This window comes from Myxine glutinosa, chromosome 1 (assembly GCF_964187855.1).
Source record: "Myxine glutinosa chromosome 1, kmMyxGlut1.1, whole genome shotgun sequence".
NCBI classification, from domain to species: Eukaryota; Metazoa; Chordata; class Myxini; order Myxiniformes; family Myxinidae; genus Myxine; species Myxine glutinosa.
Window position 1 is genome coordinate 52,765,071 of NC_136261.1, and position 15,270 is coordinate 52,780,340.

General features: G+C 43.8%; 1 protein-coding gene across 1 annotated transcript in view; it reads left to right on the plus strand.

Moving 5' to 3' along the window:
• Window positions 1-15,270, plus strand: part of LOC137423757 (putative methyltransferase YdaC) — a 29,601-nt gene that overhangs the window by 7,545 nt on the left and 6,786 nt on the right. Inside the window, exon 2 of the mRNA XM_068111242.2 lies at window positions 4,545-4,685. Coding sequence (XP_067967343.2) covers window positions 4,545-4,685 — 141 coding nt within the window. The remainder of the gene's footprint in view (window positions 1-4,544; window positions 4,686-15,270) is intronic.

The window sequence follows — 15,270 nt, forward strand, 5'->3', positions numbered from 1 at the left end:
AGAGACCGCAGTAGTCCTTTCCATGATTTTAAACGATATGTGATTTGTTCCACACCTCCTTCCCAATTCCTCATTTCCATTTCATGGTTTCCAAGATAAACTCCAAGATATTTGACCCCGTCTGTTTTCCATACCAGATTTTGTGGGAGTGATGGTGGTGATATGACTGAGGGGTTACCTGAACTACACCACAAGGCTACACTTTTACTCCAGTTTACTTCACCAGAGGAGGCTGCAGAGAAGTCTTTTAAGCACTGCTGTACTGCAGCTACACTGCCCGGGCCTTTAAGTAAAACACAAACATCATCAGCATAAGCTGTTACGACAAATTTTAACCCCTCTACCCCCATATCCTGAGGCAATCGCTTCCTGAAGGATGCCAAAAGTGGTTCAAGGGCGATTGTGTACAACAGTCCCGAGAGAGGACAGCCTTGGCGGATACCCCGTCGAAAGGGAAAGGGGGAGCATAAGTTATTATTTACTTTCAACATACAGAAAGTGTTTGTATATAACAGTTTAACATATGCTGTGAAGGTTTCACCAAAACCCATCCCCTTAAGAACCGAAAACAAGTATGCATGATCAACACGATCAAAAGCCTTTGTTTGATCCAGAAACAATAACCCAAAACTGGCAGGCACATACTTTTTACAGGAAATAATATCTCTTACCAGAAACAGGTTATCATGCATGGACCGTCCAGGAACACAGTAGGTTTGATCCGGCTGTATGACAGAGCTGATCACCTCTTTCAGCCGATTCGCTAATACTTTAGACAAGATTTTGTAGTCAGTACACAGTAAGGAGACAGGTCGCCAGTTCTCAATGAGTTGAATGTTCCCAGGCTTCGGCAAAAGGCATACGACCGCCCTTCTACAGGACAGAGGAAGTTCTCCAGCACGAAGGCTTTCGTCAAGGACTTCAAGCAGATCCGGTCCCACAAGATTCCAAAATGTCTTATAAAACTCTCCAGGCAGCCCGTCAATCCCCGAGGCTTTACCATCTTTCAAGCCTCGCGTGGCTGCTTCAAGTTCATCAGGTGAAATTGACGATTCCAGTGTGTGCTGCTTGTCCTCCTCGACTTCTGGGAGCCCAGCAATCAGCTCCTGTATCGCCTCACTGTTGATACTCTGGGCAGAATACAGGTCAGAGTAAAATGCTTTCAAGGCCGCTTTAATCTCCAGTTGGGAGGTAACCGTTGACCCATTAGCAGTACAGAGCTTATGAATTTGCTGCGAGTTTTTCACCGAATTCTCCAAGCTAAAGAAGTCCTTATTTGGCATATCCAAAGTCAAGTAACTCATCCTCATACGCACCAAGGTACCCATTGCCCGCTGCCTCACCATTTCGGTCAGTAACGACCTTTTTGTCCATAGCAACTGATCATATCCAAAATCTTTCCCAGCCCCATTACGATTCTGTTCCAATTCTGCAATTTCGGCCTTTAATGAGTCAATTGAGAGACTTTGCATTTTAGTAGTAAACAGACTATACTGTTGACAAAACGTTTTAACTTGACACTTTGCAAGGTCCCACCATATGCGAAGGTTGGCATGCTCAAGCTTAGATGACCGAATTTTCCCCCACACGGTTCGGAAGGCATCTTTAAATTTCTTATCACTTAACAACCGAGTATTGAGTGACCAGTATGCGCTACCTCCTGATGTCAGGGGTAATTTAAAGGACATTGCCACTAAATTATGATCTGAAAACCCTGTTGGGAGTATTTGGGTAGTGGACACCACATTCAGCATTGGCTTATTGATATAGATCCTGTCCAGCCTTGCCCTTGATATGACGCCATCACGACATCTGCACCATGTGTAGGCCCGTGAAGTTGGATGCTGCAACCTCCACACATCCTCAAAACAATAGTTCTTGATGAGGCTCGCTAACACCTTTGCAGAAGCGCCGTGGGGTTCATGTCCATTCCTGTCAACTGAAGGATCAATTGTACAGTTAAAGTCCCCTGTGATACAGGTGAGAGCAGCTGGATCCAGTCCCTCTACAAAGTTCCCGCAGTGTGGAAAAGAATGTTCTTCTTTCTATAGGTTCACTTGGTGCATACACATTTACTATAATAAGCTTTTGTGTATTGCAGTAGAACTCCACCGCTATCAAATGTGCCTTATAGACCTCCCTATAAATAACACTCTGAGTGGGAAGCCTGGGACTTAAGGCGATGGCAACACCAGCCTTGGGTGTGGAAACCCCACTCAGCCACCATTGCCCTTTAAAAAGTTTACACCATTCAGCTGCCAAATTGTTTGTGGCATGGGTCTCTTGCAATAGAATGACATCTGCTTTTAACCCTCTCCATTGCCTGGATTGCTTGAATTTTCCGTAAGGGGGCACATCCCCCATTGATGTTCAGGGAGGCAATATATTTCTCGCATTGTCATTCTAAGGTGGTAGCTCACCGTCTGCCTGCAATTCTTTGTTCGCCTTTGTTACTGCTTTGCGAAGACGTTGAAATTGAGGCTCTGAGAGCATGGGGTCATTTTTCTCTGTAAAAGAGGTTTCGAAACTTTAATGAAAGCTTGAACATCAGGGAAGTGATCTCTAATTACAACGTGACGTTGTCTAAAACGTTGCGTTTAAGGAAATCAATGACCTTCCCTTTTGTCACCTCTGCTTGCCTCACCTGCTCCTTCTGAGACTCACTCAGGGCAGCAAGACTGCATCCTTCCTCATCAGCCTCGCCCCCACTCTCACCCCAGTGGTGTGTCAGGTACTGGCACCTCATCTGTGTCATTGTCACCATGGTATTTTTGTTGCGTCTGCATGGCACCAACTACCCCATCGTTGTTGTCTGCCACCGACTTATCGATCTCTTTCTCATCATCTTCCGTTGAGATGGGGGTCCTTAACTGCTCGTGGTGCAGGGTGTCCATCATCACACACGGTGACACACTCGGTAATGCTTCGATCTTCATCCTGTGCAATGGGCAGATTCGCATCTCTACCTATTGCATTACCATTTTGCTCATGGTCATCAGGTTGGTCTGTATTACCATCTTCCTGCACGAGAACCATTTTGTTTCCTTTTCCTCCATTCTCATCGCTCGCAAGAGAGCGTTTCAAGTTTCTCCTCGACTCGGTCTCCATCAGCTTCACCTCCTCGAAGTCCCTTTGTTCTTGAGGTTGCAGCCTCTCCTCCACATATGGTTGCTCCACTACCGTATGGGCTTCTCCACCAGCACCACTGTCACCCGCACCCTCGTATTCCGGTGTTGACCTTTTTTCGACACCTGGCTCATCTACAGGGTCGTTCGAGTCATTTACAGGTGGGGGGGGGGGTGGGGGGTGGGGGGGGGGGGGGCTGCCCCAGCTGCTGTGGCATAACTCTTCCTCACATCAGGACAATACTGCCGAGTGTGTCCGTATGCCCCACATGTATAGCAAATCAAGGTCTCAGTAGCTGCAAAGATCCGGTAATCATGATCTCCTATTTTAAAATTTATAGATATGTTCAGCTGTTTTGCCTCATCCTTTAGTACGACGAAACAAAAACGTCTAAACGACTCGACATGCTTCAGCCTTCCGTTCCTGGTTCGTAGGGGGACCGTGATAATTCGTGAGACGACAGTCCCATGCTCCCCTAGTTTTCGTAGGATTTCTTCATTCCTCAGAAAGGGCGGAACGTTACTTACAATAACTTTAACCGCCGGCGTGTCCATGGACGATACCGGAACAAATTGGTCGTTCCCCAACGTTAACCCGTTTTGCACCACGATGTCTGCAAGGCTAACTTGTGACACGAAAACCACCACTTTGTGGTTCATTCGAGACGCAGCACGAATGTTATTTACCCCGATCAACTCCCGATTGCAAGTAGAACCTCGTCCATTTGCACGTCTTCCGGCGGAACAAGGCACAGCCCGTGCTTACGCGATAACACCTCATCACTAACACGATCAGCAGTCCTTTGACTATTCCTATTAGCCATTTATCGGCAATAAACTAAACAAACTAAACGGTAACAATGCAATAAACTGACCAAACAAATCAAAATTAGTTAAATAAGTAAATAAATAAATAAATAATCGGCACGATATAACCAACCCACGTTATAATTTAATACAGGTGGCTAACCGTTACCGTGCTGTCTCTCTCTCCCTCTCTTGTCTCAAGAGCAGAAGGGAAACTCGGAGAAACCTTCACAAACTCGTACAGGGACACAAATGGAGTGAAAGGAGGATAGGAAAGACCACCAACACAGCACCGTACTCACAGCTCCTCACACACAGCAGCCATGATTGCCACACCCACGCACGACTCACCAACGACCAGCAGGGGGCGCGAGAAAGAGAGAGAGAAGAGAGAGAGAGAGAGAGAGAGAGAGAGAGAGAGAGAGAGAGAGAGAGAGAGAGAGAGAGAGAGAGAGAGAGAGACAGAGAGACAGAGACAGACAGACAGACAGACAGACAGACAGACAGACAGACAGACATCGAGACATCTCACCCTATTTTATCCCATAAATGAATAAATAGCCAGTGAAGCAAACTTGGTTAATATCATTATGTTCTCTTATCTGCAATCAGGTGCTGGAGCTGGGTTTTGGACCAGGCCTTGGCCTGAAAGACGCACTCGCAAAACTTGGACCGCATGGCCGTTTATATGGAGTTGACCCGTCAGAATACATGCATTCTGTGGCCAGCCGACGCCTTGCATCCGGAATCCAGGTACAAGATGTGTTCGAAATGTTCTTGGAATTGAAATATTCCTTGGCAGCCTTATAATGGGTGATTTGCTCATAAATGTCCTTGTATGCTTGTTATATGGTGTGGTGGTATTAGTTTCATTAATGTGATATTGATTGTTATTTCAGAATACAGTCCAGAGGTTTACTACATCATACAATTAATGGATCTTACTAAAATTGAGCATTAAGGTCTCAACAAAGTTTTGTGTAAAGAAGGTGCCATGGCCAAGGATACAAATGCATGGTTACTATGTCTCGTGACGATACACACTCATGTTCTACAGTAGCCAAATAAGGTTGAACGTAAGTCCTTTGAAGATAACCCAACATCAGGAAGGCTGGAAGATTCAACCTACCCACAAACTATTGCCTGGCAAAGGCATTAATCATAGAGGAGTTTTTCTGCACAAAGCCAAGGCTTGTCAAAGAGCTGGAACAATGAACAGAACAGTAAGCAACAGAACAAAAGGAACAGCAGAAAAATGGGAGAAACACCAACTTCAGGGTTGAAAGATAAAATAGAGAGATACATTAACAAGTACCGTAAATTTCGGACCATTGAGCGCATCGTTATATAAGCCGCATCCCCTAATTTTTTGGTAAAACTGGAATTTAAACACACACAAGCCGCACTGGTTTATAAGCCGCAACCATTTATTAACCACAAAAAGTGAGAAACTCGACAGCCACAGAAACTTGTCAGACGCGCGCAAAGCACAAATTCAATCACAAATTCAGTGACAAAGCAACACAAAAATAAAAATACAGCGACACCAAAGATACACAATAATACACACAATCAAAAAATACCGGTAGTCACATTTATTCGTCGTCGTCATCATTTCCACTGAAGCCACTGAAAGCTTCGTCTTCAGTGTCGGAGTTGAACAACAGAAGCACAGCTTCTTCTGCTATGGCTGCATCGCTGACCCCGGCCTCTTTTTCACTGTCGGATGAATCCGAGTCTTGCTGGCTGGAGCTGGTGGCTTCTCTGTCGTCTGCTACATACAAGAGTTCAGCTTTGCGAAAGCTGTTGACGATGGTAGATTGTTTTACTTTTCCCCACGCTGTCAAAATCCATTGACAGACCTCCGCGAAGCTTGCTCGTCGCATGCGTCCAGTTTTGGTGAAAGATTTTTCGCCACTGGTCATCCATGTTTCCCATTCGACACGCAGTGCTACTTTGAAAGCACGATTAACACTGATATCAAGAGGTTGAAGATATTTAGTCGTGCCGCCTGGGATCACTGCTGGGATGGAGTTAGTCGATCTGATTGCTTCTTTTACGGTATCAGTAATGTGGGCCCTCATGCTGTCCAAAACCAACATGGCCTTGTTTCGGTGGAAGAACCCTCCCGGTCGCTTGCCGTAGCACTCAGTGAGCCAGGTCTTCATTAGCGTTTCATTCATCCACCCTTTCTTGTTCACTTTAATAACGATTCCTTTTGGAAACTTCTCCTTTGGCAACGTAACGCGTTTAAATATGACCATTGGTGGAAGTTTATCTCCGGATGCCGTGCAGCTCAGTACGCAAGTAAAATTGGTTTTCTCATGACCAGTTGTTTTTAAACAGATGGACGATTCGCCTTTTTTGTTTACAGTCCGATTGAGAGGTAGGTCAAAGGTCAGAGGGACCTCATCCATATTAATTATGTCCTGCGGAGCAATGACGTTCTCTGCTATTTTCTCCTGCGTGTAGTTCCGAAAGTTTGCGATTTTTTCTTCGAAGTCAGGAGGGAGTTGTTGACAGAGAGTCGTTCGTGCTCTGACAGAAAGACCTTTGCGTTTCATAAATCTGAAACACCATGACTGCCCGCCCTGAAATTCTTCTATTTTCTTTTCTGCAGCGATCGATCTTGCTTTGAGTCTAATCTGAACAGTAGAAACACCCCGACCATCCACTCTGTGTGTTAACCCAGTCTTCCAGTTCGGGCCATCGGCATTTCCTACCTCTGAAAGCCTTTGTTGACTTTTTGCAGCGAGAAAGTTCGCCCCTCTGCTTTCTCCAACGTCTGATCATGGATTCATTCACTCCAAGTTCATAGGCAGCAGCTCGGTTTCCCTTTTCAATAGCCAGTTCGATCGCCTTCAATTTGAAAGCTGCATCGTAAGCATTGCGTCGTGTTTTCGGCATGATGGAAGTTGTCTGCGCAAGGGCGATTAACTGAATGTTTCGTGTGTTTAAAGGCCGTGTGTAAATTTGGAGGAAAAAACCATAAACAGTTATCACTAGCACACTTTTACAGTGAGTTTTGAATTCACGAAGAGTCAAAACCAGTTTTGAAACTTAATGTGAATTTAAACATAGACTGGAGACTGACGACAACAACTTGATTTGGCCTGAATGCGTCATCAGGAAAACCCGCAACATCGGAAAATTCCATAAACAAGCCACATCGTTATTTTAGCCGCAGAGGTCGAAGTTGAGGGAAAAAGTTGCGGCTAATAGTCCGAATTTTACGGTAAGTGGCGTGGGGAGGATGGGTACAGGAGAAATCACTCAGGAAGGAGAAACTGGAAACTTGGAAGGCGGTGGGCTTGGGGAATGGGAGCGGGATGAACGGAGGATTAAAATATCATAGTTTTCGATGGGGGTTGATTTGAAATTGTCGGAACAGTTGTCTTGGAAACCTGGGAGAAAGAATAAGATTAATAATGTGGAAGTTTATTCCACCATCGAGAAAAAAAAAGAGGAAGAATGAGTTCACCAGAAGGGGGTTGATGGTAGACCATGCACACCCTGCAGAAACCTGAGGGGGGAGGGTGGGGGTTGGCGTACAGAAAAAGCATCAGGTGCAAGACCAGATAGGATGTGGTGTAAGACAGAGAGACTACCGACCTGTCTTTGATGAGAAAGTGATACGCCCTTAGATTCAGCTTCACCAAGGAAGATTCCAATGATCTTGAAGCCTTGGTTTCTATGGTGTCATGTTGAGCAAGGTGTGATGCAGGGGAGCCAGCCCAGAGGGCCACCCTCTCAGGTCATCTCACATTCACAGCCATGATCTTTTATACACCTGTTAAACCATCCCATCCCTCTCAAAATTTTGCTTATGTATCCACCTTGCCCTACCCTACCCGTCATGGTTACCTACATCCCTTGTTTGGCCATCTCCGGCTACCTCCTCCCTCCGACCTGCAATTGGCGTTTCCCCTGTCTTCTGCTGTGCCCTTGTTTGTTATGTTGTGTCATGATCTGTTCTGTGTCCTAGCTCTTGCACGAGCCAAGATCGTGTGTATCGAAACAAATCCTGTGTTGTTTGGAACTACTCAATCGTTTCGATCCGCTCCTGTCAGAACACATGGCTAAAATGGACATTGTGGCAGAGGTCGTGTGAATTACTTGACATCCAGTATCTGTGATGAATTCATCCAGCATATGAGTGAAAAGTCCAAAAATCTATTGTTGGTGAACTTAAAGCCCGCAAGTACTACTTCTTAGAGCGGATAGGGGGAAGAATCGTGCACTTTTTGATAAAAGCATCAAACTTGGTACATATCATCAGTAGACCATTACAAGAAAAAATAGATACAGTGCCATCCCAGTTTTGGCCTGTGACGGCTGTGGTGGCCATTTTTCAAAATGGCCGCCATCTAATACTAAAGACCATATAACTCAGCAACCAAGAGGCCTAGAATCTTAATTCTGGTGCCTATATATAGGTTTTCGGGGTCATCTATCTATAATTCCAGTAATCTCTGTCTGTGTGTGTGTGTGTGTGTGTGTGTGTGTGTGTGTGTGTGTGTGTGTGTGTGTATGTGTGTATGTCTGTGTGTTTGTCTGTGACCGCTGTTTCTCGACAACCACGGGTCCGATATACTTGAAACTTGCCAGGTATATTGCTGAGGACCCGAGGATGTGCCTTTTCAAGGTTTCATATTAATCGGACAAGTAGTTACCGAGCTATGTCCAAAAAACGATTCAACCAATCAGAGAGCAGCGAGTTATCACGTGTGCCGAACGTGGCGAACAGACTCTGCCTCGGACGGCACATTTGAGAGCGTATTCATTTATTTCACGTTGGCAAACTATGTTGCCGCTATGTTGGCGTTAAACTATGTTTTAAAACTAATTAAAACTAATTTGCGATTCTTTCGCTTTCCTGCGCGTTTGTGCACGCTATGGCGATTTCTTTACCAAACTCCGCAAGCCGTTCGCTTTGGACCAAACCATTTCATGTAAATAGAGGGGGGGGATTGTCACCGTACTCGCAAGCCGTTCGCTTTGGACCAAACCATTTCATGTAAATAGAGGGGGGGGATATAATTTTAGATATATATATAGTACGGGCATGCCCTAGTAGAATTCAAAGAAGGCAATAATGAGTATGTGTGATCACGTCTTGTACCACTTTTGGAACATAAGTGCCCTTTTCCAGTTTACAGAGACACAACATTTGGTGGTATTTGTATTGCTTTATTTTGTATTGATGAAATATAAGATACCTGTACCGTAAATTAAACTTATAGTGCTATAAAAAATAACAGTCAAAACGAATACGAAGCCGAGTTACTTATTGTTGTAGATACCAATGTGCCATGAGTCAGTTAGGCTTACCATCAAATGTGAAATGCCAGATATCACATGAATTAATCATGGCAAGATCCCCCACATTCGCACAAAGCTGTACACGGCAGAGCTGCTTTTGTGCATTTGCAGTTTGTTTGACAGCCTTTTGGTACACTAGCATTGAATACGTTGTCTGCAAACTCTGCTGGCTTCAGGAAGACTGCTCCAAAGAACATCCCAGTTTCCATCACCACTACGAGTCCATCCCCATCTGTCCGGTTGTGGCGGCGTAGCCTTTGCTTCAAACACCTGACTCCAGATGTGACCGGCCTGGTATACTGCTCGTCTAGTGTGCTGAAGTAGAGCACCCTTGGTCGGTGGAATGTTGCTCACGTCTCTGCTTTTCTGTGTGAATAGGTCGATCCTGAGCTCAACAACATGGTGTTTAGAACAAGTTGTTTAAGTTGTTTAAACTTTAAAAACTTAAACAACTTAAACTTAAACTTAAAAAACGAAAACAACTTAAACTTAAACTTAAAAACTGTAAACTTAAACAAGTTGTTTAAGCCGTTCCCTATACAGCTGAACCAGGTCCGAGAGCTTGAACACAGGGGACGTGCTTTGCTCTTCACTATCCACAAGGGTGTCTTCGATGAAAGCTGGAAGTTCTGCAAAAGCTCGTGCATGATGGCCTTGTATCGTTTGACCTTTGTCGTCTTCTTGTGAAGTTTCTACTTTCCTTGCTGCGTTGTAAAGCCCAACCAAGCACTTGGTGTGATATTTCCCTTCACTTGCAACAAGGTCACCTGATGACACCTTTGCTTAGAGTTTTGCATCTAGCAGTTTGGTTGCACACCTCTTGACTCTCTCACCCAACTGCTTGGTCATTGCTTCATGTAATGGTTCGGCTAGACTTGCAGGTTTTTCACAGAATAAACACACAAGACTTTCTGATGAGCTACGTTGTCGGGGATTCCATCCACTACGTGCTTGCTTTTCGCAATGCTCCATACTTGACCCCACATCCAAACTTTTCCTTTTGACAGCTCACTGAAGCCTTGTTTTTCTGTACCTAAGTCTACATGATGAGTGAAATTTTGCTGTGTTCTGTCGCAATGTAGCTTCCATGCCATTTCCGTTATCAAGCCTTGTGAGGGAAAGGGTGTTGGGCAAGCAACCAGCAGAGTAGAAGGCCATGAAATCATTCGCAATGCTTGTATAACCTGCTCCAATGTCAATGTGCTTTGAGTTGGCTGGGCAACAGAGCTTTTCATTAGTGTCTTCCTGACAAATGATACATTTCAACCAATCCGTTTGTGTGATGAGAGGAGGAGGTCGCATCATTGGGTCAACAAGCTTCACTGTCGATGCCATATTATTATCTGCAAATAAGTTACACTTGAGTTAGTTCATTTTTACAAATAGGTCAAACAGGGGTTTCATGGAAAAAGTTGGCCACCTTAGTTAAACCAAACACGAACTGCAAGTTTAAATGCAATCTGTTAAATTTCCTGTTGAGATGAAAATTGCTGAAGTTATCCCACTTATTAGAAAAGCAAAGATAATACTAGTATTATACTAGTAAGCATATTATGAACTATGTAGTCTGTCAGTACAGTGGTTTTTTGTGTATTATGATTCCATATATTTCTTGGTAATTAATCAATACATTCGTGCTAAAAGACCATGAATGTGTCTTCATAAACTGTAAAATGGTACTTACGTTTAAAAGGTGGTACCATAAGTGACCACACATACTCGATATTGCCTTCTTTGATTTCTATGACCCCCAAAACCTATATATAGACACCAGAATTAAGATCCTAGGCCTCATGGTTGCTGAGTTATGTGGTATTTTAGTGTCAATGGCGGCCATTTTGAAAGAATGCCGCCATAGTAATCACAGGCCAAAACTGGAATTGGCACTATATCTAATTTTGTTTCTTATGGCCTACTGAATATGTGTACCAAGTTTGATGCTTTTATCAAAAAGTGCACGATTAGTCTCTATATTGCACCTATCCGCTGGACTGACTCTATTGTGGATTCCACTGCTGACGTAGCCCACACTGACCAACTTAACTTTGTGGCTAGGTATGTCCTGTCTAGTGGCGAACCCAAGGAGCATTTTTTGGCTTTCATTCCCATTCACAGCCACATTCTCCCACATCTGGAGGAGACCTTCCACTTGATTTTCTAAGAAATCCTAATTGGCATTGGAGATTGGTACGGTCAAAGCTGTGACAATGCAAGCAACATAACAGGCAAACACAATGATCTCCAGGCAAACATTAAAAAAAAATAGGGGCAATGCCCCTGGGCGCTCACCTGGTATAATAAAGCAGTGTATACTACACCGACAAAAGGTATTTTAAACACTATCACGGTATTTTAAATCAATTGCTATGGTTGCTAGAAAACAGGGCAGCATGTACAATCATACTAATGTAATCATATGACTAACACAAACGAACAAAAAAAAAATACACCTGACCCCGCTATTCATGGGGGATACTTTCCTGGAAAGTGCCGTGAATTATGAAACCGCAAATAGTGGGGCATTGTTTCAATGGAAAAAGGGGGGATTGGTTCCCGAATCGTGAAAATCCATGAATGTTGAGGAACAAACCGTGAATGGCGAGGCAAAAGCTGCAAATGGCGAAGCAAATCCCATGAATGTCGACGATAATCCGCAAATATCGATGAAAATCCTGCAAATGTATGCCGTGACATTGTTTTAATGGGGAAAAGGGGGATAGATGGTTATAGGGTCCCGGGTGGTTCCTGATTCGAGGAAAATTTTTAATAATGCAATTAATGCAGTGAACAAACCTTGATGCATCACAGGTGATGAAGTTTGTGGTCAAGTTTCATTGAAATTATGTGTGGAGTTTCAGATAAGAAAGCAAATACCTACTTTGGGGGGCTCAAACTCCCTGTAGACCTCCTTGGATCTCAATTTTTATTTTAATGCCGTAAACAAACTTTGGTACATTACGGGTGATGAAGGTTGTGGTCAAGTTTCATCGAAATAGTGTGTGTACATTCAGAGGAAAAAGCAAAATTCTATTTTGGGGGCAAGGAGTTCAAACCTGGACCCACTTTGACCCCTGTTAGACTCCCTTCGATGCCGATTTTCTTAATGGCGTGAACAAACTTTGATACATCACGGGTGATGAAGGTTGTTGTCAAGTTTCACTCGAAATTGTGTGTGTAGTTTCAGAGCAGAAAGCAAATACCTATTTTGGGGGTCAAACTTGGATACACTTTGACCTGAGGTACACGCCCTTAGACCTTGGTTTTTTTTAATGCCGTGAACTAACTTGAGTTGCAACATAACATACCAAATATCATCTTAGCCAAGTTTGGTCACAATCCCATCAGCAGTTTCGGAGAAGAAGTTGCAAGTGTTTACGGACTGACGACACACCATCACATAAGCTCCCCAGAACGACGTTCCTGTTCCAATTTAATTGTATCTTGTGCAGTGGAGTCTTGCTTCGAGGCAGTTTTGTTTTTTGATTTTGCACAAAATGTGAACAATTTCTTCGATGTTTCTACACACTGCTGGGAGGTGCTTCAAGCGTAGCAGTCTCGCTTTGAAAAATCGGTGTGGAACTCGGTGGTCAGCAAAAGCCCAACATTTCTGCTATAAATCCATTCAGGAAGCCCTGGCTGAAACTTGTAATGACAAGAAAATTTACAAAATGGCAAGCCTTGAGGCTTGCAGTTGAGGCAGAACCATTGACACCTTTAGAGATGGCTGTCATGGCTGTTTTGTGGAATACAATCCTTCCAAGGACTAAGGAGACAGGCAAAGCACTTCAAAGCGTTCAGATAGAGTTGGGTGTCATTGTCACACTGTTTCAGTCACTCATCGTTACTGTTTCCGGGATCAGAAGGACCTTTGATACTTTGGAGAATTAAGCAAAAAGTTCAATGGCGACAGACAGATACAGGTCCGATTCCAAGTGGGCGAAAACAAAGAAGGGAATGTTTGGGGAGCCGGTGAACAAGGTGAGACTACCGGGACGAGAGGCATTCATCGTGGAAACTCGCTTCACAATCTGTGATCACCTCATTGAGGAATTGCGGAGATGTAACAAGGCTTATGAAGCACTGGACAGAAAATTCAGATTCACATCCGAAGTTTGCTCTTTCAGCCACATGGAGATATAAATCAAAGCTACCGGTAAGTTGATGCACATTTATCCACGGAATTTTGAAAGGGGGCTCACAGAGAAATTCTTGACAAGGATAGCCCGACTCCTGCCCGTGAGATGCTAAAGAAGAGGGATCTCAGCCTGTTTAATTCCTTGCCAAACATTGATGCTTGTCTGAGAATGTACTTGTGTGTGCATCACTGTGTTGAACTGTTCAGGGGAAAGATCTTTTTCAGTTCTGAAACGGATGAAGAATCGTCTGCGATCAACAATGGGCCAGAAAAGACTGAATGACATTAGTTTACTTGCAATTCAGAACACATTCATGACATCCCTTTCATTTGATGACATTGTCAAGAAATTCTCCATCAGCAGGACATGACAGAAGCTTCTGTGATCTACCATCAAACATGTAAAAAATGATTAATTACCGGTAATTAATAATGTATCGCTCACATATTTATGTGTTGTAATTAATTAGATCATTTGTAGTCACTTTGTGCGTGCTCCACCCTGACTCCTGACTGACTCGCCCTGTCAGTCAGGTGCTTCACCCTGACTCCTGAACCTGACTCGCTAGTCGTCTGGGTTGTATTGCGTTTAGGATAGGAATGATATGTTTCATATATGTGCGTGTGTGGTGCGTGCGCCAATTAGGGGGGAAAGAGACCCAAAAGGATTGTAGGCCCAGACCCCAGAGACTGGTGAATTTGGCCCGGTCGACAGTTGATTATCTGGGGCATCAATAGCTTCTGCCTGTTGGACATGCTCTCAGGGACAATCACCATACAGGCACCCCAAATAAAGTAGGTCGTCGTTTCAGTCGACACAGATTTGATAATTGTGACTATTTACTGACACCGTATATATGCATTATTTTTTTTACAAGGATGCAACAATGACACCGAAAGGTCATGATTTGTTGGAGCGAGGCGTTTGCCCTTAGCTGCAGCGGAATCATGGATATCTGCAACACGACAGTGCCAAACTTGCTGAGAGCAGAGATGATCTGCTCGCTTGGAATAAAGGGCGTCATTTCGACAAGATGATTCTAATTGCTGGTGTGTCCATTGGACTGACACCGATTATAAATGTACTGTGATAAGGAAAGTCTTTGTTCAACCGTCTCAGTAATGAGGTGCTCCTCATTGACAACAAGGATATTGTTGTTCTCCCCTCCAATATAAAAACCATGACTCTGTGGTTCATCCTGGAGGGGGCTCGGACGTTGTCAAAGCTGACAAGGTCACCAAAACCTATTACGACGTCCTTGATGCTGATTCCGTCGGGCAGGCAAACTTTGTACATGTTTGCGAGTCAATGACCCATACTTGGTATTCTGCAAACAAGCGTTTGCCATGCATAGCTAAAAATACAATTAAACGAGATGGCATCTGAAAATGCAAAGCCCATCCGCATCCATTTTGTATTCTGACTTCTTCCGTATGCTAAACAAGACAAAAACAGCTAAAAAAAATACAAAACAAGAAGGAGCAATCAGAGATTGCAGACCCTTGCCAGGACATGTTTTTAGTGGTTTTTAAGGCTTTTGTGTTCAAACAAATATGGCGGCCGAACCACGTGACTGATGACGCCATCATTATTTTTTCTTCTTCACCAATTTATCCCTAGATGATGCTCAAGAAATGTAATCTTGATCGGATGAAGTTTTGTACTTGTCGAATTATGACGTCATAATGGAGGCACTTATGACATCATCATTATCACATGTTATTCCCCATGGAGAGTTCTTTACAATGAGCCATGTCTCAATTCTTTCTATGGAGTGCTTTCAGAGATATAGAGGTGCAAAGTTTTTCGTTTTTTCCAAGATGGCGGCCAAACCACGTGACCAATGATGTCATAACTATCATTTAAAAAATTCTACAGGA